The 27,386-nt window shown below is 37.0% G+C and overlaps 1 protein-coding gene across 1 annotated transcript in view; it reads left to right on the plus strand.

Moving 5' to 3' along the window:
- DTWD2 (DTW domain containing 2) overlaps window positions 1-23,073 on the plus strand; it is a 119,066-nt gene extending 95,993 nt beyond the window's left edge. Inside the window, exons 5-6 of the mRNA XM_042453812.1 lie at window positions 13,489-13,617; window positions 19,520-23,073. Coding sequence (XP_042309746.1) covers window positions 13,489-13,617; window positions 19,520-19,690 — 300 coding nt within the window. The 3' untranslated portion in view covers window positions 19,691-23,073. The remainder of the gene's footprint in view (window positions 1-13,488; window positions 13,618-19,519) is intronic.
- Window positions 23,074-27,386: the final 4,313 nt, after the last annotated feature.

Below are 27,386 nucleotides of genomic sequence, written 5' to 3' on the forward strand. Positions count from 1 at the left end.
ACTGTACTTGCTGTATGGCCAAATTGGCTAACCCTGGATATGTTATCAAAGCAAGAGTACAATGGGCCCTCCCCATATGTATGGCGCGGGCATGCTGTACATGTTGACAATTTTTGGAATATCTGTGCTGTATCCTTCCTCTCAGTTTGTAAAACACTGTGAAACCAGTTAATTTGGTCAGCATTGCCATTACATTGTCAAGCACTCCTAATTACAAACTTCTCTTAAGTGCTATGGGATTGTAGGCAAAATGAAGACACTGAGAAAGAAGAGAAACACATGAGCATGTCTTCTGGGTTTTGCAGAAATAAGAAAAAATGCTTACAACTAAGAAGGCAAACTCCCTTTCTCATCACTACATGGGCGGTGTTGAACAAATGTTCAGTAGCTGTGGAATGTGGAGTAACAGGTGGAAAACAAAAATGGAACATGCTCAAGAGGGGAGGCATGCCCTGCTTAATGTGAATGTAGATGGAATTCTGAACTGGAGCACTCATGTTTGGAGAAGGCTACATTGACAATTTTTTAATGTTTCCATTTGTTTTGTGTGTCATGATTGTCTTTCTAATCTCACAGCTGTGTTCACTGAAATCATCATGTCTATAGCCCTTTTCACATATTACAATGGGGGGGGGGGAGGCGTGAGATGATTCCTCTCTGATGTTGATAGACTCTTGCTCTGTCCAGGAGCCAATCACCTTTTGTTGGATAGCTTTTTGTTGGGCAAATCTTGAAGCAGACCCAAAGGACAGGCTTTCCCTTTTGCTCTGCTCCTGTTGTATAAATCGTTGGCTGTTACCATCTTGCTTCCTTTTGTTTTATATGTGTTTTGATATCTTTTGCCTTTCTTAATTCATAATTTACTGAACTTAACTTTATCAAATCAATTTCAACCTATTAGTCATAATTTTACAAATCAACATAAATGAAAATTATAATCTTACCTGCTAAAACTTTGGCCATTCTTCCAATTTGTAGAATTGTATGTTTAAACAGTTATCTTCCAGATTTTTTTTAAAAAAATAAATATTACTGTACATTAATTCTTTCACTTTACTTTCATAGGTCAACAGGTACTTAGTGCCATTAACAAATAACTTAAAGCACTGAAAACACCAGTAATTAGGAGATTTGGCAATACTTTTGTACACATTAGTTATTAAGTGTTTCTGATATTTACACAATTAAAGCGTAGTATATCTGGCAATATGCGTACTTACATTTTTTTCTTCAATTCATAACCCTGACTTGAGATCCTTTTTCTGCTCTGTGCCAGCATTTCCTTTCAGCCCTTTTCATGTACATTAATTATTAAAAGAATAGCACTGCATAAAATATTGATCTGTTGCCTGACATTCATTTCAAAAATATATGCAGAGCAAAAAGGTACTATGAGGAGACTTTTCAAGAGCCTACCTTTCCATTTTTCCAGTGCTTGAATAGAGATTTAAAAATGTTAATTTTATGTTTTAATATCTCATTAATTCTACATCTTATAGATATGATAACTGTTCAGCATAGTGATTTTTCAACAGAATGTCAATTTTTATTAAAAACTGAAACTTTGACTTGTCAAAGATACACAAAGCCTCTTTAAAATGAGGCTATTTAAGTGGTAATTGATGCCCCACAAATGAAAACCTTAATTAATTACAACAGTAGGGCAAGAAGAGGCTACCTGCCAACATAGTGTTGGCTGTAAAAGAATTTTTAAAAGAACAGAGCAGTATGTAAGATCCAAGAGATCACCAAAAAACAAAACAAAAACCTGTCAGTCCTTTCTAATATGGATGGTTGCTCTAAGATACAGGCTGAGTTATTTCAAAATCCAAATCCAAGATTGCCCATATGAGTGGCTGAGATGACACCTCTATTTTCCTGATGGTTCAGTGTACACAAACCTTCTTTCATGCACAAAATTATTAAAAATAATATGTATAAAATTACCTTAAGGCTATGTATATAAGATAGACACAAAACATAAATAAATTTCATGTTTAGACTTGAGTCCCATCTCCAGAGATATTATGGATATGTAAATATTCCAAAATCTGGGGGGAGGGGGGAATCCTAAAGATTTATCATCCCAAGCATTTCAGGTAAAGGAGACTCAACCTATAACATACAGTCATAATATGTTAATATGAGAATCTGGCAGAGTCTGCAGAGCTTATTACTTGGCATTTTAAATTGGCTCCACCCTCCCAGGCTGAAGCCAGGTCACAGGATGGAGGTGGTGATTATGACACACTAAATTGCTGCCGAATTGCCGGCTACCACTCCTGGCGGAGTGGGGCTTAGACCCGGCTGGGACCCAGGCTGATAGCAGGCTGATGATTGGGTGGTAATTTAGTGTGTGATAATCCCCACCTCCATCCTGCTTCCCAGCCGCAGTCTGGGAGGCTTGAGCCAATTTAAAATGCCAAGCAATAAGATGGATTTTGTAGTGATGCTAAATTTGTTGTTGTATTATAGCTATTTGGACGTTATAGAGATATATAGTTTAATATTTATATAATATGTATAGTAGGGAATGATAAGAGGTACAGTGTTGTGTTGATGAGCTACTGGTAATTCAAAGAGAGATACTTGCCTGGCCCAAGAATGCACAGATGTATGTGGGAGGGTTTTCTCAGGATATCTCCTATGGAAAAAAGCAGAGAAACAGAAACAAAAGTTTAGAAGGTGGCTGGTGAAATGAGGCAAATAAGGAGTGTGTGTGTGTGTGTGTGTGTGTGGTATGCTTTAATTAATAGATGAATTAAGAGAAAGCTTGCGAAACTATGGGGGGCACTGTTAATTTTATGCCTATGGTTGTGGATGATTGTAGGTTCTCTGCATGCACCTAACTGAACTTCTCCAGCTGCTGAAAAAAATGTTTTACTGTTTGACTACAGAAGATGGTTTACTGAATTGTGAGGAGTGGCATTTCATGACAGTTAACTGCATATTTTTGATAGCAATAAAATAATTGCTAGTACCATCCTGGAAAAAGAATACATTCCAATAATTTCTTGTTAGTATGTGATGATATAGGCAACTGTCACCATGAGGTGAGAGCCAATGTGATGTAGCAATTTGAGTGTTGGTCTAGTACTCTGGGAGAAAAAGGTTCAAATCCCTGCTCAACCATAGTAGCCCACTGGGTAGCCTAGGGCAAGTAACACTCTATCAGTCAGAGGAAGGCAGTCACAAACCTCCTCTGAATAAATCTTGCAACAGAAAGAAAAAGAAAGGAAAAAGCAAAAAGCAAGCAAACACCATGATAGGGTCGCCATACATCAAACTTGACTTGAAAGCATATAACAACATGGTGCAAAAAATTATTTATCTATTCTGTATCTATACCTAGAGCTAGAGTGTAGACTGCCTAATTATCTGATCCCATTATCATGGACAGGAGCAAATAAGCCTCAAAGAGGGATCATTGATCCCTTATCTTGAGATAAACCTATATTTCATCATGTCACAGTGTCTACACAAGTATGTACACTCAACTTTTTACTTCACTGTTGGGAACCTCAGTGAGGAAAACGTGAACAAACAGTATTCATCCAGCAACTAGGGAGAAAAGAAGGACAAGTAAATGACATTGTCTTCTCAGAAACTTTACACAAAAATGTAGGTTAAATACTCATTTACCAGCAAGATCTTTGGGGTTGCAGTGGGACTCCCTGCGGATACCAAAATCCATGGATGCTCTGGCCCTGTTAAATACAATAGCATAGTCAAATGGTATCCTTTATATAAATTAGCAAAATTAAGGTTTGCTTTTTGGAATTCATATCTTTTTGCAATATTTTCAAGCAGTGAATGGTTGAATTCATGGATAAAGAGTCCATGGATATGGAGGGCTGACAGTACTTAAAATTGTAATACAGTAGTAGCAACTTAGCTTAAATGATTCAACAGTTAAGGAAGGTACCACTAAATTGAAGATCACCAACATAGTTAATGAGAGCTGTCAATGAAATGTCCTTTAGTATAAGGTTTAATGGCTTTTTTTGTTTGTTTGTTAGTAAAGGCTTTCTTCAGTGGCACAACTCCCCAAACAAGGACAACATTAATTTATGTCAGTTAAAAAGGTAAAGGTGGTCTCTTGACTTGAATGTCTAGTCATAACCAACTATAGGGGGTGGTGCTCATCTTCGTTTCTAAGCCAAAGAGCCAGCATTGTCCATAGACCGCTCTGGTGGTCATGTGGCCAACATGACCCCACTGAATGATGTTACCTTCTCATTTAAGTTGTACCTATCTATTTACTTGCATTTGCATGCTTTCGAACTGCTAGGTTTTCAGAAGCTGGGACTAGTGACAGGAGCTCACCCCATCATGAAATACCTGGGCCTTGAACTGCCAACCTTCCAATCTTCCAGTCATCAGAACTTTTGCAAAAGCGGAGTCACATGCAATGTACAACAAGATGCAGTATGGGAAGGAGGCACATAAACTCCCATCCCCATCATGTACCAGTGAGAATAATGTGAAACACAGCAGCTTCATTTCACCCATTAGCACAAGTCTCCTAACTTGTATGACCATTTTTGTTTATTTCTAGGGAAAGGTTGAAGGTATTTTTAGGTGAACAAACAGCTACAGGTCAATCTCAAATCCTGTTCTAGATTGATAAATTTTAAAAATGTAAATACAAAATACAAATCACTTTATGACACTACTGCTTTATCTACTCAAAATAGCAACTTGTTTTGTTTTAGTGCGGTCTATCCAGATTAAATGTGTAATTAGGACATGGCTACCCAGAATGATGATGCAATGGCAGAATAAGTGTGTACTTACTGTATTGATTAGTCCCTTCTGTGCAAACCAGTATGGGACTCTCAGCAAGCCATGTTTATGATAGTAGACACTGGCAAAGTTTCCACAGATGCAGAGGGAGTGTCTGTCAGGGCTTTTGATTCCATGCCTCTTTCTAGATTGTAAGCCTGAGGGCAGGGAACCGTCCAATTAAAAAGATTGCATGTACAGCGCTGTGTAAATTTACAGCGCTTTATAAATAAAGGTTAATAATAATAATAATTGAGCTTTTGACTCTGTTGTAATGCAAATATAGGACTGTAGTTACCCCTAAGGAGCAACTACCCAATATAACAGGACCTGCAGAACCCATGCTCTCTGCTGTATGTTTTAGTCCTTAAAGTAGAATTGTTTAGTTGAATATAAGCTTCTTCAAGTCAGCAACCTCCTGTTTCCCAACTGCTTACTGCTTGTCACTGTTCTATAATTTAGGAGCAGAACACTTCATATTGATCCTCTTCTACAGTACACCATACCTAATATGGGGCTTTGTCTAAATGTTAGACTCTGACTGTGAAGAAATGCATTTAATAAGATGAGAAAAACTGAGATTCTGTACCTTGATAGCAGCAATCATGTAGAAAATTATGGGGAAATGGATTTGCAGCCAAAAAGGAGATGGAAATTTTAACAAGAAGCTTTCTTCTTGGCTGCTGAAAAGTCATGGAGATCCTTAAGTGCAGTTCAGATAATGCATAGGATGCAGTTATTTTCCTAACATTTCTGTAAGTATCTTATAGCACGCAAGGATAGTGTGATTGCCTACGCATATGCAAGCTTCAGAACATGAAAAAAGTCAGGTTTCGTGACATCAATTTACTTTTTCTGGCTATCTGTTCCCAACAGTTGCATGGCAGCTATTCTCTGTAGAATATGAAAACATGGAGCTCTTAAAATGTCACTTTAAATTAAAGCCAGGATGTTTGAAATGGCTAACTTATTTATGTTCTTGATGTAAATTTCAGCAATGGGTTGAAACTCACTTTAGCTGTGCATTTCTTTTTCTGTCAGGAAGGTAACTAGTGGAACTTTATTTAGCAGCAAGTTGAGAATGGTTGGATCTGTACAACATAAAAGCCAAAGAATCATTCCTCTCCACTGTAAAGAAGATATTTTATAGCATGATAATATTCTGCCCAGTGAAGACCCCTCTTATAAAAAATGATTTGGACTGCACTTAAAAACAGCAAATACAATAAAATCCAAAATACACAACACAGTAATACTTTTTTAGGCTAAGCAAACTAGCTATATTGCACTGGCTTTCAAAGTTCATTGGCTTCTTCATTAGGCAAAGATGTTAAAAATCTTACAGGAGAAGAAAAATGATGATTCAGAGTAGACAAACATCTCAGACAAGATGCAAACCAAAAAAGTTAACACCACAACGTATACTTTAGATTTTATTACATTTTGCTGCAAGGCCAACATGGCTTCTGCAGTGTGTGTGTGTACACATATATATATAATTAAATTGATAAATCAGTAATACCGAAAAAGAAATAAAGATATAACCTGACTCACAAAACTAGTCAAAAGTAAACAGACTTCAAAAATGATCATCTATCTATCTATCCATCTATTTGTCTAGTCAGCCCTCTGTATTTACAGATTCTTTATCCATGGATTCAACCATCCATAGCTAAATTTTTGTTGTAAATTCCGAAAAGCAAACCTGCTATTTTATATAAGGGATACCATTTTACTATGCCATTGTATTTAAGGAAACTTGAGCATCCATTGAAGGGGAGAGGGTTTCCTGGAACCAAATCACAGTACATACTAAGGCCCCACTGTATAACAGTAGCGGTAAGTGTGAAGACCCATTTGACATGAATCCATAACTGGAAAAAGATTGATGACCCTGAATCTTAACAAGCCTTCAATAAAACATGGGTTAGGCATGTTTTCCTCAGTGGCTAATATTCAAAATCTTCTAATCTTCCAGTTCTTACCACCCTACTAATCCTGAAGTATTAATTAAAAAACAACTGTACAGTCCAACCCCTGTATCCATGAGATTGGTAACAACAGTTTCACTTACTTGCCTCTGTGGTCAGCTTCCAGCAGAAATATAGTGTTCACCATTATCTGCAGTTCACAATATCTGCAGTAAGTCAGGGAACATACACCCTATGGATACACGGGCCAGACTGTATAATCATGTTTGAAATACATTCAGTCACAAAATCACCTTCAACATAGTACTCACCAAACACATTTGTTTACTTTTTCTTTGCTTATTTTTGCCCCCAGGGTACATTTCTGCACCTGGTAGGTACTGCCATTCTCCCAAGAGGTGAATACATAGAGTCCCTGTAATGATAATACAGTACTGGAATGTTGACTTGAACTTTATATCCAAATATGTTGCTAGCTTAGTCCTTAAGAATATTTGTCTAAGGCATGAAACAGATGGGCCAAATAAAGCAGTTTCTAACTGCTTTCGAGGTGGGGCATTTAGATGACGTATGCCCCAAATGCAGCTGGAAACCCGACAAGCCATGCTTTGGAGCTAAAAACCCAAGCAGAAAGCCGGGATATTCTGACTTAGCCCAGAAAATGCATGTCTTCACTGCTGCATATACAGTAAATTCCCTGAACCAAGTGCAGGACTGCAGCACAGCAAAGAAATGAAAGTGCAGAAATTCTAATGGATATAATTACAAGATACACAACCCAGATAGTCCAGTGGGGAGCATGGGGTGAAAGGGGGTGAAGGAGGCATGGTTTTTTTTTGGGGGGGCTACATGATTGTGCTTTGCCATTTTATCACTCGCACACTGGTGCATTGATGCCCTGTATGGGGGGAACATCGCACATGGGACTGTGTGACCAGTCAGTGGTGGCCATGCAATGGAATGGCATCTGGGCAGACGTGGGAGGTACTTGGAGATTGCAGGTGGTCTGTTTGTGTGCTGGTGTATTGTGGGGAGGCAACAAAAAAATACTCAGTGGTGCAGCTTGATGCCACAATGTACAGTGAGCCCGTGAGTATTCATGTGACCTTGGTAGCGAGCCATGCAGGCAGTGGGGTTTTGACCTGCTTTGGGAAAAAGCAGGATCGAGCAGCTTTTTCCTGCCTGTCTGTTCTGGGCCTGAATACTGCTCTGATCTTTGTATTGTCCCATTAATGTCAGCAAAAACTACCTACTAAATGCTCCCTTCAAACTAAAGATGAAACTTTTTAGTAGTTGTATTTAAAATTACAATCAGACTTAGGAATAAAGAGAGGTTCAATTTTTCTCTAGATAATGTTCTTCCACTTTAATTGACACAGTTGTAATTATGCAAAAAGCGTATTTTAATATTTGTACAATGAGCTACTGAGCGTAGTATAATAGCAAACATAGTATATTAATGAATCATTAGGCAACAAGCCCCTTTGTGAAGAAAGGTTTAATACTCAAGACTGACACTCTGGTTCTGTTTTTGCAGAAATGAAGTATTCTGTTCCCAAGATAATCAATTACTTGTAATCTATCTCTTACTGGATAACTATAAAATTGTACGATGTGCATTAACTAAACATCAGTCATGTGCTGTGCTGATCCATTTGCAAAAATGTGCTGAGTAGCAGCTATGGATGGAGATGATGCTTAAGTAAGGATGACAGTGAATCTGTAGCAAGGTTTTTCTCTCCTCCATTTAATATAAGATGTATTAAATAACATTCTGACAAAGCATATCTTCAGATATCCTCCTAATGTGTTCTCATTACTCACCAGTAATTTGTATCTGTTTAAATCAATTTTATTTTAACTCATTTTTAAAAAGAAAAAACTTGAAAAGTACTCTCTCCCATTTATAGCTGGAATTAGACTAATTATGATCATTCTTTTTCCTCCTTTGTGGCTTCCACCTCCCTGTATATAGTTGCCTTTTGTGCCATGAAAAGAAGGAAACAATTCTTGGGGATTACTATAAATGGCAATCACTAGAAAAGGGTTGCTTCATTATTCAGGATACATAGATATGGAAAATCAAGCTGGGTAGTCAGTCTTCTTTACTTTGTTTGATCCATCACTAAAGAAACCCTGCGTTATCTATCTTCTTGATATTCATTTCTGTCAGTTCAGTCAATTCTAACTCATGGTGGAAGGATAATTTAAATGAATGATGCATGTATGAATTAAATAATCTATGAATTGCTGTATAATAAAACACAAATTTCACATAAATGTATTCACGATAATTATAAATATCCAAATGGCAAAAAGATAGCCATATACTTTACTGTCATTTGTTCTGCATATCTCTTTCTATAAAAATACTTTGAGAATCTGGTCAAATGGTGAATCTTAAATATCTTAAGGTTACTGTAACCATATCCAAATTTGCAGGACTGGCCACAGATATTTTGCTGCATGAAGAAGAACAGCAAATATCGCTTCCTGTTTCATATTCCAATATCATATCCCCCAAGGTGCATAAACTCGTTTTTCCTCTTCTTCAAGGAAGAAAATCCTACAAGGTATACAAAAATCTTCATCAGATAAGGAACAATTTCTTATAATTACTTAATTCTGCTTAATAATGGGCAGCCCTTCATATTTTTCTCCCTTCACTGTTATTAAAAACTTTGCATGAAGTGTTACCCAGAATTTAGATGCTCTGTGTGTGTGTGTTAGACATATTTGAGGTTGAATTGTAGGAAAATAGAGCTCTGGAATATTTATATGGCAACTCAAACTCTAGTGTTTTACGTACCATCTAAAATTCATCAAGGTACTTCCCCTGTTGCCCAGAGAACCATATTTTTTAAGATGATAATGACGATGATGTCTTGAAACTACAATTTAAATATACATGCTTATTTTTAAAATCTCTTTGTGCTTCATTTAAAAGAATGCTTGAGAGTCTGTGGATTTTATGAAAACGCTAATGATCACATTAGTTCTATTGATATACTGTAACCTTATGTGTTACCTCATTGTATGCAAGCATTTCATAGGAGGAAGCATTGCCCTGTATAGAGGAGGGATGGGCAACTACATAGGATCTGGTATCCATTCATCCCCCTAATCCATTGGAGGCCACTGCAGTTACTTCTAACTGCTTTTTCCCAGGGACATTTACATTCAAAAATGGTTTAGGGGCTAAGAGAATTTGCAGGAAGCTAGAACAAGAACTGCGGCTCATAGAAGGTTGCAGTTCTCTGGTGCAATCAAAATGTCTTGGTGACTGGAGAGCTTGGTGCCACAAAAAATACCTTGTCAGGTGCAGCTGGAAAGACAGATAATTTGCACCAGTAGTATAAATGGCGATTTTAAGGAAAAGAAGATACAGTGGACCCTTGTATACGCTGGGGTTTGGTTCCAAGATCCCCCGTGGATAACAAAATCCATGGATGCTCAAGTCCCATTAAATATAATGACATAGCAAAATAGTGTCCCTTATGAAAATGGAAAATCAAGTTTTGATATTTGAAATTTATACTTTTTTGGAACATTTTCAAACTGTGGCTGTTTGAATTCGTGTATAAAATATCAGTGTATAAGAAGGTCCGACTGTACCACTTAATTATTGAATTGAATTCTCAGGAGTTATTCTGTTGAATAATTATCTTATATGTCATAATGGGAAATATATTTCATATACAATTTGCAAAGTATGGCCATAGTTTGTTGTTCACTCTCCTTGAGTTGTCCCCAACTCGTGGTGACACTGTAGATGAGACATCTTCAAGACCCCATAGTCTTGGAACTAAAACTGTTAAGTTGTGTATGTCACAATTTGGGAACAATTTGCACATTCCTTTCAACATTTATGACAGTTTGATGCAGATATCTAGGTCATATATTGGCCTGTTCCAGACTGCCCAAATAAAGCTGCTTTGGGTCTCTTTGGAGGTATGCTGTTTAAATGATGCATGCATCCGAAGAATCCAGAAGCTGCACCAAAGCTGCCCTCCAGTGCTTAGGAATGGAGTGTGGCTTTGGCGCGACCTCCGGACTCTTAGGACCCATGCATCATTTAAATAGCATACCTCCAAAGAGACCCCAAACAGCTTTATTTGGGCAGTCTGGAACAGGCCATTGATTTGCTTGACAAGGCAATATGAAGGAGGTAAGTTTTGTGAATGGGCCAGTCTTAGAAATTAGCATGTCGCCATGGAAATTATTAAAACTTTCTAGAAAGTTAAATGTGAAATTATTAAAAATCACACACACATATGCACACACATGTATATTCTAGTAAAAAAGGAGGAAGGAGGGCCAAATACAGTGGACCCTTGTCTTATGCAGAGGATTTGGCGCACTCATGATGTTGCAAGCGCGACTCAACATGCAGATGCTATGCGTCCATCACGTCATAATGGCGGCACCCATGTAGACAGAGCGCTGCCATTTTGACACTGCCAGTACGTACTAGGCTAACCCTAGGGTTAGGGAGCATCTGAATGGTGCGCATTCCCTAACCCTACTGCCACTGCCGCCATGCTATATTATGCTGGTATGTACTTTTACTTGTGAGGGCAGAAAAATAGCCTTTGTGCGTGTGTGTGTGAAACCCCCTTTTTTAAAAACACTGTAAGCTAAAAAAAACAAAACTGAAAGGTTTAGCAGATAGATGCTAACTCCATAAAAATCACTCACTCTGATACCTACTCAGATGCCTTACCTTTTCCTCAAATGTCATTGCAGCTTAAATGAAAGAAAGGAATTATGAGAAGATCATGGAGTGCATTAGAGTTCTAGCATTGTATAGAATTTAATAGAAGTTCCCTATTTCAGGCCTTTAAAGGTCAAGTAGACCCAAACAAACAAAACCACAGCTGCAGTCTTTCTCATTTTAGATGCTTTGATCTGACAGGCCTAATACAGACTTTGGTTTGAGAAACTTCAGGATTGCTTTCCTACAAATGTCTGTGAGGAACCTATTCATATTTGTGGTATTGTACTAGAGCAGTGATGGTGAACCTTTTGCAGACCGAATGCCCAAAGTGCAACCCATACCCCACTTATTTATTGCAAAGTGCCATGTCCCTCTGGCTTTCTAGTAATGAAGTCTGGCAAACTCTGTGCTAGGGCAACAGCATGTGTGCCCACAGAGAAGGCTCTGAGTGCCACCTCTGGCATGTGTGCTATAGGTTTGCCACCACTGCACTAGAGTAAAGCTGCAGTGGAATGGCTAATGAAGGCTTTACTTTTACATTTATTTTACAGTCAGAGTTCATGACATATAGGACTGACAATCAGGAAATTCTGACTAAATTCCAAATGAAAGTATTGATTTCAGTTAACCTAGCTATATATTTGAGAGCCAGTGTGATGTAGTGGTGTAGTGGTTTGAGCATTGGACTACAACTCTGGAGACCAGGGTTAGAATCCACTAGGTGACTTTAGACAAGTCACACTCTCTTAGCTTCAGAGCAAGACAAAGGCAAAACCCCTCTAAACAAATCTTGTCAAGAAAACCCTGTTTTAGGGTTGCCTTAGGGTTGCTGAAACAACAACAATCTACTATTGCATATTGCTTTTGTGTAGTAAATAAAATAAGCAGTTATGGGGAAATCTATTCTTTCAGACCCAAATGATTTTGGTGGATACACCCAAGAGATCTCCTTCATAACACTGATATGAAATTGAACAGAAAGTCATTGTGATATACTGTATCAAATAGACTCTAAGGCAATAACCCATAGGCCCATGTGTTCATCAGGCTGTTTCCCCTTAATTGGGAAATGCTGTCCATGTGTGTAATGTCTTGTTGGCCTGCAGAATATTAAGGAAATATTCATAAAACCCTGAGTTATGAGATAATGAAATGATCATCTTCAAAGTAAATGCATTCTCTGATACTTCAGAGTGTCTTTAAATGTAATCTATTATATTCACTCCTTTAAATCTTAAGAGAATACTCTGTTTTGGCTTTCGATTCATAGCCATTCAACACTCAGGTTCTGTGCGAAGCTGAAGAAACCTAATGAATAATGTCTGAAGAGCATCACAAAGCATACTCTGTCATTTTTCAGCAACTGTTTATAAATGCAATGAAAACCTTTCCAGCTGATAAAACACATAGCCTAATGGTTGAATGGTGTTTGTCTTTTTTTGAAACACATTTAACATGTGATAGTGCTAAGTGCTTATCATTTTAGGCGGAATGAATTAATCACTTTCAAACATTTACACCATGCAATTAGATACTCATGCACTCCAATGAACTCACTTCAGTTTTTGTATCTTTTTACTTAATTCTTTATATTATTGTTAATTTATAGAATAATTCAAATTAAATAGAAAGTAACATGATACAATATTTTTAAATGTTTAAATGTAATTCTACCATTTGTATCTCTATGCTATCAGTTAGGGATCATTTAGATTTTAAAAATCTTTTTATTCTAGGTTAAAACATACACTTAAATAAGATGTTTGATTCTGTTGGCATACAAAGAACCACTGATAAAGGGGATCAATGATACTGATTTTAAAAAAAAAGCCCACATTCATTATAATGTCTACTTGCCTTACTGCTTAATAAAGAAACATTTAAAGGCTTACTAATACTGTACATTTGAAGGATTCCTAATACAGTATAGCTCCCCCCCCACAGTTTACTACTAAGCAAAATGCTATACAGTACATGTAAATAGGGAAGAGTATAAGCAAAGAGCTAGTGTAATGACAATCTGTTTCTGTAACCTGAAATAATTTTTGTTTTCAGGTGGAGCTGAGAACTAGTCTTTCAAGTCAGTATGTAATTCGCACACAGCCCACAAATACCTGCCTATCCACACTTGAATGTGCAGCTGTGGCCCTTGCCATCATGGAAAAAAATGAGAGTATTAAAGAGGTAGGTAACTCTAAAGTCATTTACTTTGCTAATAGGATGATAGGGATGGTGCAATGCAGTTTAATGAACAAGACTGTATTTACTGAACCAAGAACCCAAAACTCTTTAGAAATGCTAATGTAACTACAAAGAATCTAGCTGAAGGAAGCAATATCTTCATATTTTATACTTTCTTGCATAGCCTGCTTCTACATTTCCTTAAAGTAGCCATATAACAATTTCTGCTACTCCTCTTTTGTCATGGTATGCTTCATCCCATACCTGTGATAAACTCCCAGAAGCTCCTCTTTTGGTACTTTGTACTGTGGATCTTCCAGTATGACCTAGAGCTCAAGCTGTTGTGAAATCCATTTCCCTAGCTTTCAATTGCACTGTAGCTCTTGCAACATAACAAGCTAAGTGATGAAAAGATAGGAAATTATTTCAAATAGCAGTGAAGGGGAGATGGAAACATTTCAAAGCATCAGTGATGTGACCTAATCCAAAAAATGTTCAGGTACGGGAGGCAAGCTGAGAAAAATATGGAATATATATGATGAAATATCACTGATCTTCTGAATGAGTATGAAAGTTGTATACATCCAATTATAAAGGATTGTGTTTTTAATTACTATTTAAATTGTTCCTAAAACCTAGTGGATTTAGAATAGCAATGAACTGAAGGTGGAAAATCACAGTGTTATTTAGTTTCATTTCTGTAACAAATAAATGCTCATCTTATTGTAAAATACTTGGACTGCAAATGTCTCATGCACAAAGAAATCAAAAGTGCAATTATAAAAATGTGTATATTTCAACCAGGATAGATTTTACTGTCTTTCAATTGCTGTCTCCCTAAATATACTGTAAAAGAGATTTGCCTTTTTTTAAAAAGATAATTCTAGTAATCTAAAGTATACATGTCAGTAATTACAGCATAATGTTCAGGGCAAATTGTAAAAAGATATGTAGCACTGTGGAACAGAATGAATATCCTTTAATCAAAATTAGTCATGGTGGTTTCCATTTAATTAATCTCCCCCCCACACATACTCAATTCATTTCAGATGCACATAGGATCAAAGTCAAATATTGGTGCCTCTGTCAGTCTTCACCATCTTTGGATCCCAGATTAATATGGACTATAACTCCCCTTATCCTCATCTAGTGGGACCCATGGTCATGGCTGTTGGAAGTTGATTTTGGGGTTGTCCATACAGGGCAAAAAGCCAATGTTCCCTCTGGCCTCATGTCGCTCCTTACTTTCCTCCTGCATCTCTGCTACTGAGCAGATCCCTGTCGCAGCATCTTATGTGAAAACTGCACCCACATGGCTAGGCGCTCCATTTTCACATCAGGCATGGTGACAGGAACCTGTCACTAGCAGAGATGTAAGGGGAAGGTAAGGAGTTCACAGTAGTAGTGGGTTCCTGGGCTAGTGTGGGGGCGGGCATGTAAACACCCATCCATGGCCATGTCAGCCTGGGAACTGACCTTGGTTAGCAAGGGCAAAGCCCATGCTTTCCTGGCAAGTCTGCTCAGGTCCTTTGTAAGTTAAAGTTTTGATTCTGATTCCATTGTTATGCTTATAAACAACAATAAAGTTAATTTCCTCTCTGTGCTAAGAATTTGTGTTAAATGGGGTTTGATTAGCTTAAATCGTAGCAGCCACTCTAGGTATAATGCTGATAATTAATGCGTCAGTTAAAATAACGTGTGCTGCTTAAAATATCTGTCTGCTTTAAAAGAGATGGAGAGGTTATGGCTGCATGTCATTCACAATGCCATTTTGAGGCCCTGAAGGTCCCTCTCCCCTTGGCACCCCTATTGTTTTTCACAAAAAACATCTTAAAATGCCTTAGGGATTGGGAGGCACTTTTATTATATGAGGAGGCTGTTTTAGACCCAGAAGAGAACCTTTTTTTCAAACAAGACGTAAAACCAGAAATTAAACATAAGGATGTGGGCAGTGTTTTTGCTTATTTTTAAAAAGTCCTCCACAGTCCCTGGTAGCTCAGAGTGTGACCATCCAGGTCCTCATGGGGGGATCAGTACATGTAAAGTGAATCAGGGGCATATGTATTGCATCAAATTAGGTCTTTGATACTTCTTCCAGGGACTGTTGGCAACAGTGGAGTGTTGCTGGATTTTAGAAAGTATGGGTCTCTTTTTCTGCCTACTTGCAAAGTTTGATAGGTTATTTTTCTTATATATAATAACATTTCATATGTAACTAGAAATTCTTTGTACTGAAATAGCGGAAATGTTTATAAGTATTTAAAGTATCAAAAACATATTCAAAGGCATGATCAACTCCTAAATATGAGACGTTGCTTATCCAGTATAAACAAAACAATTAACAGTCCTGTCTAGAAATCAGTTCTGGTTTGCTACTCTAGAAAGATGACTCGAGCAACCCTTGAAGTGAGTTTGAAGAATAAAATATACTTGTAAACCCATCCCAATAACTTTAAGCCTTTCTCTCATCTCAAAAGTGTAACCCACTCTGTTACTTAGATCTACTAATCAGCTTAAAACTGCCAAATGTCATTACGAGAAGTTGGAACATGACAGCCGGGAAGTCTAAGTTTATTCTACTAGGTCAAAGAATAACATGAAGGCATTAGCCTTTGCTTTCCAAGTGATCCCACTAGTCTGTGATGGAAGACTCTGTCAAGATTCTAAAATAGCTTCTGTGCACTTTGCCTCTTGTCCATAACACTGGAAATGTTACATAGTCATTAGCATTTTGTGAGAGAATCCTAGTAGATTACAATGTAATATAAAACTCATTTCTCATGGTGTTTTTTTTTTAAAGAATAAATAGGATGTCTGAAAATGTCTTGAATTTTTTGGTGGGTTGATAGTCATGTAACATTGTAACAAATATTGTCTTGGTAATGCAGCTTTCTGGAAACAATTCCTTTAATGTTACCATATTTATTTATTGATTTGATTTGATTTGATTTATATCCCACCCTTCTTCCAAATGGGGCTCAAAACGGGTCGCGGTATCATGAGATCAACATGAAACACTTGCATAGGACACATTACTTTACATTTGTAATTGTTTATGTATTCAGAATATAACAATTGAGGGCACTGTCTAGTAGCCTCTCATTTAAGGTATTTCCTTTTGCAGCTTGGAAAGATAATGAGAAGCAGCTTACCGTACATTTTAAGTGATATTCCATCCTTGTTCTTTATTTTTTTTAAAAAAAAATTAAACTTATCTAAACATTAATGTTCATGTTACATGTATAAATCTGCCAATCGTAGACATAGGTGAAAAAGTAGTACTTTATAGATCTTGGAAAGTTATTTAAGAAGAATGTATATAATGACATGCTGTCACTCCATAACTCAGAAACTGCAAAATGATGCTCTAGAAGATAATTAATTCTTATTAAAAGAAACTTTCCACATTGGATTGGCTTTAATGCAGTACATTTTCCTGCAGCATTTTACAGGGCAATTATTTTTTAAGAGGAAGGTTATATTTTAAAAAAAGGATTGTTTGAAAAGTCTTGCCAAAATTCAGGAGAAAATTATGATGTTGATTGATTAAGTCTGTATTATTATCTGCCATATTGCAGCTATGCAGACAGAGAATGAGGCCGAAAGAATCATAGAATCATAGAGCTAGAAGAGACCACCAGGGTCATCCAATACAACTTCTTGCCATGAAGGAATACATAATAAAAACACTTCTGACAGATGAACATCCAGACTCTTAAAAAAACAAACCCCTCCTAAGAAGGAGATTTCACCAGTATGCAAGGCAGTGTGTTCTACTGTTGAACAACTCTTACTAACAGGATGTTCTTCCTAATGGTTAGGTGGAATCTCTTTTCCTGTAGTTTGAATCCAGTGATTCATGTCCTAGTCTCTGGTGCATTAGAAAAAAAGGCTGCTCTATTTGCAATATGACATCCCTTCAAATATTTAAGCAAGGCTATCATGTCACTCCTTAACCTTCTCTTCTCCAGGCTAAAATTACGCAGCTTACTAAATTGTTCCTTATAGGGTATGGTTTCCAGACCTTTCACCACCTTGGTCACCTCCTCTGGACACACTTGTAAAGATCCTTCTTGAATTATGATGCCCAGAACTGGATAGAATATTCCAGATAAGATCTGACCAATGGAGTGGTACCATTACTTCCCTCATTATAGATGCTAATATTGATTCAGCCTAGAATTGCATTAGCTTTTTTAGCTGCCACATCACATTGTGGACTCATGTTCAGCCTGTGGTCCACTAAGACTCCTAGATCCCCTTTTCATGTAATTCCCTGTCTTTTCTATGGTTAGTTCATGACAAGAGTTGAGATTTGAACTGATCTCATCATGGTGGGTGCTCTTGCTTCCTCCCATGCTGCAGCCAACTGGATTTCCAAATATGGTATGGCTAGGCCTCCACAACAGAGTTGCCTTTCAGGCTACCCAACGCAGCGCCCCATTTAGTATTAAATTGATATCACAATTGAGAGGGGTGATTGGGGGCCTGACCTTTGGGTAACAGTGAAGCTATTATGAAATTGGATGTAGCCTTCAAAACTATATCCTTTCCACAGCATGAAATAGTTTATAATGGAAACAAAGTAATTAGTGTTTTAAACTCTGTTTAGGAATTCACTTCAGCATGCATAAGGCTTAAATTAGATGGTGGGGACATCATGACATTAGATAATATACTAGTTAGGCCTTTGCATGTTGCATGATTTTGCAAGAAAGTTCTGTAACCATGTTCTGCTGAATGCAGTTACAAAGCTCCTAAAAGCAGGAACCCAACTCTATCAAGATTCCCAGTTACAGGAGTTTTGTAACCAAATTCAGCTATCATATTCCATTTCAGATGTTGACATTCAATGTGCAACAATTTAACTTACTTCTAGATACTCAGCACATTGGTTGGTTGGATCTACATGCTCAGAAATATAAAAGTAATCAGCATTCAGTATTAAATAGTCTTAGCCTTTTGCATGTTCAAGCAACCTCTTAAACAGAATTTTAGTCAACTGATGTTAGTCTAACAAAATGTTACCCTTATTGTATAACTGAATGGTTGCACCAAATAATCTTTAGCTATTCTTAGCAGCTTCTGGACTGAAAATTATGTTGCATTAATATAGAATTTAGATCTTTCTTGCAAAATCCATTCAATACTTTGCTCTTCATGTCCTTTAGTCTTTGCAGTTTGGATTGGTAGTTTTGTGTACTTAATAATAATAATAATTTGTTTTATTTATATACCACTATTCCAAAGATCATAGCGGTGAACAGCAAGTAAGCTAATTAGCAAGTAAGCTAATTTGCCCCCAACAGTCTGGGTACTCATTTTAGCGACCTCAGAAGGATGCAAGCCTGAGTCGAGCTTGGGCCCTTTTGCTGGTCTTGAACTCGCAACCTTGTGGTTTTGAGTGAATGGCTGCAGTACAGGCATTTAACCACTGCGCCACCAGGGCTCACCCCATTCTTTTTGCACAAGCCACTTTTACCTAGCAGCATTACATCATGTTAAGGGCAGACCAAGGTGAGCTCCTAGAAATGGCAGAAATCAAAATGGCATATTCCCTCTCACTCATTCGTGAAATGTAATAATATAACAACAGAGAAGAGCATGGGAATGAGATCTGTAGTTACATTAAACGGTATGCTTGGGATCTTTTTATATAAAATACAATATATATATATGAGATACAAAAAAATTATGGAATACATAATTGATACATAGCTAAATCATGCTTACTTGAATATGAGTTCCTCAGAAAGTAGTTCTACTTCCAAGTAATATGTTCAGATCATTTTCTTTTATGTAACTGCAAGACTGTGAATGCTAGATACAATAATATCTGAGGATTGTATATAAAATCATCTGAAGCTTATATATAAAGGCATTTTCTTTTTCTTCTTGTTCACAGACTATACTCCGTCCTCTTCAAGCCTTGTGTGCTTTTCAGCTTCAGCATGGTGCTCAAGTCCATCACAGCAAGGAACATCTTCTTAAAAATGGTTTATACAACAAGCCAATGCCAAAAAATAAACGCAAGCTCAGGAAAATGGAACTTCTAGTGAATAATGTTAAAATTTAGCAGTGTCATGTAGATTTAGTATTAAAAGGTTTTTTTAAAATGCCTTTTAGCTAATGAAATGGAGTTTTGTGTGGATGTAATCCAACCAACCATCTTTTATAATGGCACACATTCCAATGGCGGCTTGCCCAGGAGTTCAAGTATAATCCAAAACTAGACAGCCTGGATCTTTGCCTTAGAGAAAGGGATAAACAAGAGGTGTCATTTCCCTTTCACCTCATGTTTATCAATCTGTGATCTGTGTAACAGGCATCTTTAGTTTTTATTATGGGGAGGCTTTGGGCTTTCCTGCAGAAGTAGCATACATTTTAGGAACATTAGCCCAATGAGAAGGATTCAGAATGAGAACAGAATATTCTCATTCAGGGATCTTGCTTTGATTTATAATGAAAATGAGACTTAAACTATAATTTGAATATTTTTTCTTGTAACTTGTTATTTTAATCAAACATTTGAAGAGACATAAGAATAGTCTTCACACTAAAGGAAGAATGAGGTTGTAAAAGACAGTTTACCAATAAATGTGATAAATGCTTCTGAAAATAGCTTTGTATATATGGAAGTCATTATACACGACAGAAATATAGTAGAATTTTATTAGTATTAGGTATAGTAAACAGGAGAGGCATGTATCTCCAGAATGTACAATAGATGTAAGCCAGTGAGCTAAGGCTAGTTGGCTTGACTGGAACTTGCTGTGGTGAACATCTGCAGTAGGGGAAAGAACTAAAAAGATGTGGAAACCCAACTACCTCCATTCACAGTCTTCTGTAGGTCAGTTGTCCCTGAAACCACTCTGTCCACAGAGGACTCCAGGTGAGGGAATCTGCCCCCTAAAACATTTATATCCTCACTCCTTCTGTGAGTGTGAACCATATAACTTTTCAGTCTAAAAGCAGTGCATCTATATTATTCAAAATGATCCAAAATTTACACCAGGCTCAAAGGGATTCAGTTGTGAGTATATTGAGCACTAGACTTCAGATTGTCTGTTTTCAGTACCATTGGTGGAAACACAAGAATTAGGATGATTTGGTTTCTCAATTAACCTTTTTAACAATGGTATATTGGAAGTAGGGTTAGTACAATGAGTTGCAAGCTTATTTTAAAGTAATGCCAATAGTGATGGAAAGTCTGGCTTTTAAATAACAAACCCTGGGATTTTCAGGGTTTAGCCATTCTATAGCTAATATTGTGAATTTTGTGTGCTCACACTCTTCTGAATCATGGCACTGACTTTGTTTCTGCTTTAGATTGCTCTTAGTGAAAGTACTTTCAGAAAATTGAACAGTAAAATCTTGGATAAGGATGTGTTTTAAAGAAACAAATGAACACACCCTGTATTCTGAATATTGAACATTTTGTGGGAAAAGATGTTGTGCCAATAACACATGGCTGAGTATTTGTCTACATATATGGACATATGTTCCATATATTCAGAATACAGGGTGTGGGTAACTAGACAATACCAGTACCAATACCAAGAGAATATCAGTTCAAGTAAAAGCTGCTAATGCTGACCTAAAACATTCCTACTGTAGATGTGCTCAGGCTCTTGTTCTGTGAAACCAATAGCAAATAAGCTTTGTACATATTAATGGAGAAAGTTTTCAGTTCCTTTGATGAATTTTTTTTGTACGTCATATTGAGCGTTATTACTGTTTAACACCATTATTTTGTTACGAAGGCTATCTTCAGTACCATGAAGGCTAATCTTTTTTCTTTAATAAAAATATTCTTTTAAATTCTGAGGATAAGAAAGAAATCTAATACCCTTAATTCACAAACAATTGAAAGAGAATGAGTTGGAATTAGTAATCAAAGAAACCTTTCAGTTATAATCCTATAACATGTATTTTTAATTCAAAATAGATTAAAGTGGCACATTTATAAAAAAGGTCTTTCATTTCCTGTAAGCCATTGTACAGTCATCCTAATACAAAAGTGTGTTTCTTTATTATTACTCAGAATAATGTTTGGCTTTATAAAAGCAGAATAATGTTTGGCAGTTCAGTATTTTAATTCTGTTAAAAATTTGATTGTTCCGAGATGATGCTGATCTTCTGTTTGCCATATATTGTATGGCTGAACCAGTTTCTTCATTTTACATAGAATTCTAAAGCTTAATTCTGTTTTATCTTTATGCGTATTAGAAGTATTGCATGCTGGTTGCCCTTATTTTTTAAATAAATTAAGAGAACTGTTTTTCAGAATAGACGTTATAAAAACAATTGTTAACTGTTATCTTTATTGTACAATTTTTGTAAAGAAAATTACTAAAAATTCACATTTTTACAAATAGTTAAATTTATTTCTCTATTTTGGAATGAAACTAATTATTTCCCCCCAAATAATAAAACAGGACGTTCTTTTCAAATAATGGGCGAAGGGGGTGTTGCAATCTGTTTATGCATTCTGTTTCAGATCTGTGTTACATACTATTGGAAAATTCTTTTAAGAAAAAGCAGATGCTTATATTGTGTTCTCCAAGAGCCTCATGACTTTATAAAAACAGAGGTACTTTACCATGCTTGATGTAGCCTCTGTAGTGAAAATAACACAAGAATCTAGGCTAAGGTCCTATATGCACTAATCTAGGCATATTCACCCATTGAATTCAGTTTGGGACATACTTATGATTAGATATGTATAGGATCATGTTCTTAAAAGCATTTGATTAGCTTAATCACTTGGCAGTATGCTTGTTGAGTTCTAGGTTGTTCATCTGTTGGCATTTATCAAAAAGATTATATTTCTTTACTGAGATCAAGCTAGGTGAACATGCAGAAGACTTGCAGAGGCTTCCAGTTTCCTGTTAACATCCCAGTGTGACCACTGCTTGTGCACTCATAGGAAATATATACAGTGGGTGTGGAACCACGACCTAAATCTTATTCAATGCTAGTGGAGTGAAAATCCTCACTGGTACAGTTGCGGTGGATTACATAATTTGGGTTAGATAGTCAGTTGCAACTGATTGTACATCTGTATGCACAGTTGTGCAACAATTTACCGAACTGTTTGTGCAATAAAAAGCATATTGGATATTGCCCTTGCGCTTATTCTGAAAATGTCCAGCAGCTATCACCGTGTGCCTTTCTCTGGCTCAGTGATGTAACTGGAATCAGAACCATAGTCTTAATCCATATATGGCACAAATCATGCACATGGTGTATGCAGTTGTGTTAAATCATTTATCCTACTATCTGGGATTCAGATTTGAAATACATTGTTTTCTAATAATCTCTGGTAGTTTTGTTTTGAATTGGTACTTATTTTGATATTGAATTTTCCTGTATCATTTATTATACACAGAGTTCAAGCAGGGATTTTGCAGTATTTTTGTTGAAATTTTTATTCAAATAAATTTTTCCTTTTAAGAAGTCTGGATTTTTTATTGATCAAAATATGTTTAGCATTTGTGGCTTGTCTGAGTGTTGAATGAAGTTTTAAGACCTTAATTTGATTTTAATCTTGATTTATCAAGATGTCAGAAGAAACAGTCCAAGTGAAATGGAGTTGACCTGGAACAAGTGACACAGATCTGACATGGGGCAAAGGCCTTGCCTTGAACAGGGCTAGAGGCACTGATTTAGTTAGAATTCAGGACCATAGTTAAACATTCTATGAGATAAAAGCAGAGATGTAGCTCCCCAATAAATATTCTGCCCCCCATGAAATTTTAATTCTGTCCCCATATTTCTAGTATTGCAATAACTAAAAATTTCAGCTGAGCATTTAAAAATAAAGCCTAGACATCCATAGGAAAGGTGCAGGCAAAGTTATGAAGGGCATGCAAAAACAGAAAATACAAGTTTTAGGTGTGAATTATTTTTAATGTCTCACTCTGTCCAATGCTAAAAATTTCAGGACTGAAGAAAAATTTCACGAAGGAGCAGGACTGTTATTTGGAAGGGCAATGCTCTCATTTGCCTACCACCACCACCCATTGCTATACTCCTGGTTGTTGTAGTTGTTGTGTGCCTTCAAACCATTTCTGAATTATGGTGACCCTAAGGTGAACCTTTAAGGGGATTTTCTTGACAAGATTTGTTCAGAGGTTTGCCAATGCGTTCCATCCAGTGGCCAAGCGGGGCATTGAACCCTGGTCTCCAGAGTCGAAATCCAACACTCAAACCACTACACCACGGACAGAAGTCATAGGTTATGTCAGTAATTACCTAGAATGAATGCCAGAGCTTTATAGTGCTGGCTAGAGAGTGATAACCTAAACCCCACCCACTGAGTGCTGTTTCTGGCCAGTTAAAATGTTAGTTGTTTTGTTCAGCATTTGCCTTCTTTTAGACTCCAGCAGGATTCCTGATACTGTATTCTAAACTGCAGTTCCTATCAGCTTTAGTTGGCAAGTGTGAGGGAAGCTGAAAATTGCAATTAAATAATGACTAGAGGATCAGTTAGTAAGGTCTGAAGTTCATGAATCTCTCCCTAGGACATTCTTCAGGCCTGTCCTTACACGATATGCTCATCATATAGCCAAGATGTTTTCTTAGAATTCAGGGGACAGGATGAACCGAGGAATGGATTCATTTCATAATCTATAGTGAGAACAAAATACATCAAGTTAATATACAGAATCATTCCAATATTACTCTAGAAAATACTCTGCAGATATGGTATTAGAACACTGCATACTACATTATCCTTTTGGCATTGCCTGTGGGTTCCTCCCCCTACTTTTTTGGTTATGTTTCAAACTTAATTCACTGCTTTGCTTCAGTATGCTATTTTATGATTTAAAAATTGTTCTTCAGTTTTGTGATTGATTAGTTTTTTGCTCTATTCATGTTGTAAACCTCCATTAGAAGAAAGGTAAGATATGAAATTATTATATTAAATTAAATATTGGTTCATGCATGTGTGAGGAATGACAGATGTGACAGAGATTTTAAAAAATTGAATTAATTATATCTGCACGTATATTTTCTTTCCATGATCTGGATTCCCATTTCTCACTCACAGGGCTCTTGAAGTAGCACATACCTATTATGCACCTGCATTAATGTATTAAGTATTTATCACTATTACAACACATAGTGCATGAATTTGCATTAAATATATTCAGTAGCTCCTTAGGCACAAACCACCAACTGGCAGCTGCCACATCTGTTCATCTTTGTAGGATCAGGCTGTAAAGGATTTAAATTATATTTGGTAACCATTTGGTTTTTCTAATTATATTTGTGATAAGCCAATAAAGGTTCAAGCTTGCTAAGTAACGATCCCATAAAACATCATAGCATTTTAATGTTTTTGTGCATTCAAGGCAAGCAGGTAATGTACAATTACTGCCCATGATATTTGATAGCAGAATCACTGCTTCTATGATGAACAGAATAATAACAAAAATAAATTATAAAGATTGATTAATAGTACATCTTTTCTCACTTTTGATTTGGATAATGTAAAGCAGGAAAAGAGGTCCATGTCATCTTATTCTTTCTCAAGAATAGTAGAGCATCATTTTGTCAAGATTTTAATTGGAAAGGATTATTAACGTGATTTTAATAGAAAGCAATTATAGTCTATTGTTAGCTTAATACAGGGAACACAAACACTGGAGCCACACTAGATTATTTTTAATTCTCTGTCTACAGAGCTGCCTTGAAAGCAGAGCTACTTGGACTACAAATCCCCAAATCCTCCAACCAGCATAACCAAATTAGTGGAGTTCTAGTCTCAAAAGTACCTTTTCCACGCTCTACTTTCAAGGCAATGCAAAGATTTCAATTGGTGCAGAATACAAATGCCAGGATGCTTGTAGCACCAAGAACTTTTGTGTGTGTGAGACACCATTAGTATAATGGTTACAATGTTTGCATATTCATTTCTGGTCTGTTTTTGATGTTTAAAACCCTAACAGTTTAGTCTTGGGATCTTGAAGGAGTAGCTGCACCCATGTGAACCCATTTAGGCTCAGAGATAGGCCTCAGAGACCCTGCTCTACAGTCTGCTATCAAGTAACATCAGATTGCCAGGTACCAGGAAGAGAGGCTTTTCAGATCTTCCTCCCTTAACAAGAAGTGTGCCTTGGCATCTTCACTCATACCTTTTAAGCATAGTTTTAAAATATTTAACATATTTCTGTACCATTTTGATGGCTTTATGATGGCTTTCATATTTTGAAATGTTGCTCACAGATTAAAGAACACTGAAGTAGATTCCACTGGCATTTTTGTTCCTGGCACATAAACTAATTTCCTTATCAATATTTGGAAATGGACCAGGAGACCCTGGATTCAAATCTCTGTGCAACCCTGAAGTATGTTGAATAACTTTGGCCTACACTAATTTATTTCTCAGGCTTGTTTTGAGGTAAAAATATTAAACTGATGGACATCCTTGGAGAAAGGTTACTTGGGGTGAAGCAGATAGGGCAAAAGGCCACTCTGGCTCCGATTACTCCAGGACCACAGTGATTGGATGTAGCAGTCCTGAATGGGTTGCTGGCAGGAGCAACTTTTTGCTGCTCCTTTTTAAGTCCATCTTCAGGCCACCTTTGGTGGTCTCAGAGCAACTTCTGGGAGGTTTGGGTGCATGCATCGTTTGAACACCAAAGCACCCAGAAGGTGCTTTATTTGGCTCATCTGTTTTGGGCATTACTCATTAATAGTATTTATTGACTGCTTACCTGCCTACTAAGGCCACCAAAGTGATGTACAATAAAATATTATTTAAAAACATCTAAAACAATTCAAAAATATTTTTAAAAACAAAAGGCTTGATAAAATAATGGTGTGTTGCTCTGCAGAAGCTCATGAAAGATGGAACCATCCTTAGGAGAGAAAAATGCGATGTGCCTAGAGAAGCTCTGTTAGCACTGAAGGAGATGAGAAATGCCAACAATGGGCTGATGTCAAAGAGTCAACAACTCAGGTAGCCCTGTGTGCTAATGCCTCTTGCCTTGGAAATGCGCCCCCATCACTCACATTCACACAACAATGTTACCACTTTGGAAGACTAACATCAAAGTGATCCAAACCCATTTCAAAGAAAGCACCATCATTTGTCCTTTTTCAATACCTTGAATTTTTCCCCAGGGTTGAAATCCATTATAAATATTGGTGTCCTTCGTTTGTTTCCTTGGCTTAGTCCAATAATAGGCACGCATGTTGCCAGTTTACTCAGCTAGCTCCTCTTTCGCTCACCAACCCCCTTTTGCCTTAGGAGCGATTGAGTTCCCTTTTATCTCCAGATCTGTAACAAGAGGAGCAGTTATCCATTCAGGGGTTGTATCTCCATTAGTCTGGCCTACTCCAAAGTAACACCTTTGCATTTCTTGGTCCTTGTGAGCATGCATGGTTGTGTGCTTTTGGTATGATTGTTCATCCCCCCTTGTAAAATAAAACTCATTACTTGTTTAGAACCCTGCTTCTAGAATTCTTTGTGTCTCTGGACTTGATATACACAGGGATTTGGTCCCAAGAATACGTAACCCAGCCAGTAGACATCACTAACACTGAGCTAATTTTAATTCCCCCAAATCACGAGGGTTACAGCTCCTAGAAAACATGTTGCTTCTAGGGGAGAAAGTGTACTGCTAATCAATAGCCCCTTAGAATTTTAAGCCAGCCTTTGAGATATCCTGGTCTCAAGAGTTTTATGTGATCAAGTGTAATGAAATTATTTTGAAGACTTAACTGCATATCAATGGCAATCCAATAGAGATGTTTAGCTA

The sequence above is a fragment of the Sceloporus undulatus genome, chromosome 2 (genome assembly GCF_019175285.1).
Source record: "Sceloporus undulatus isolate JIND9_A2432 ecotype Alabama chromosome 2, SceUnd_v1.1, whole genome shotgun sequence".
NCBI lineage: Eukaryota > Metazoa > Chordata > Lepidosauria > Squamata > Phrynosomatidae > Sceloporus > Sceloporus undulatus.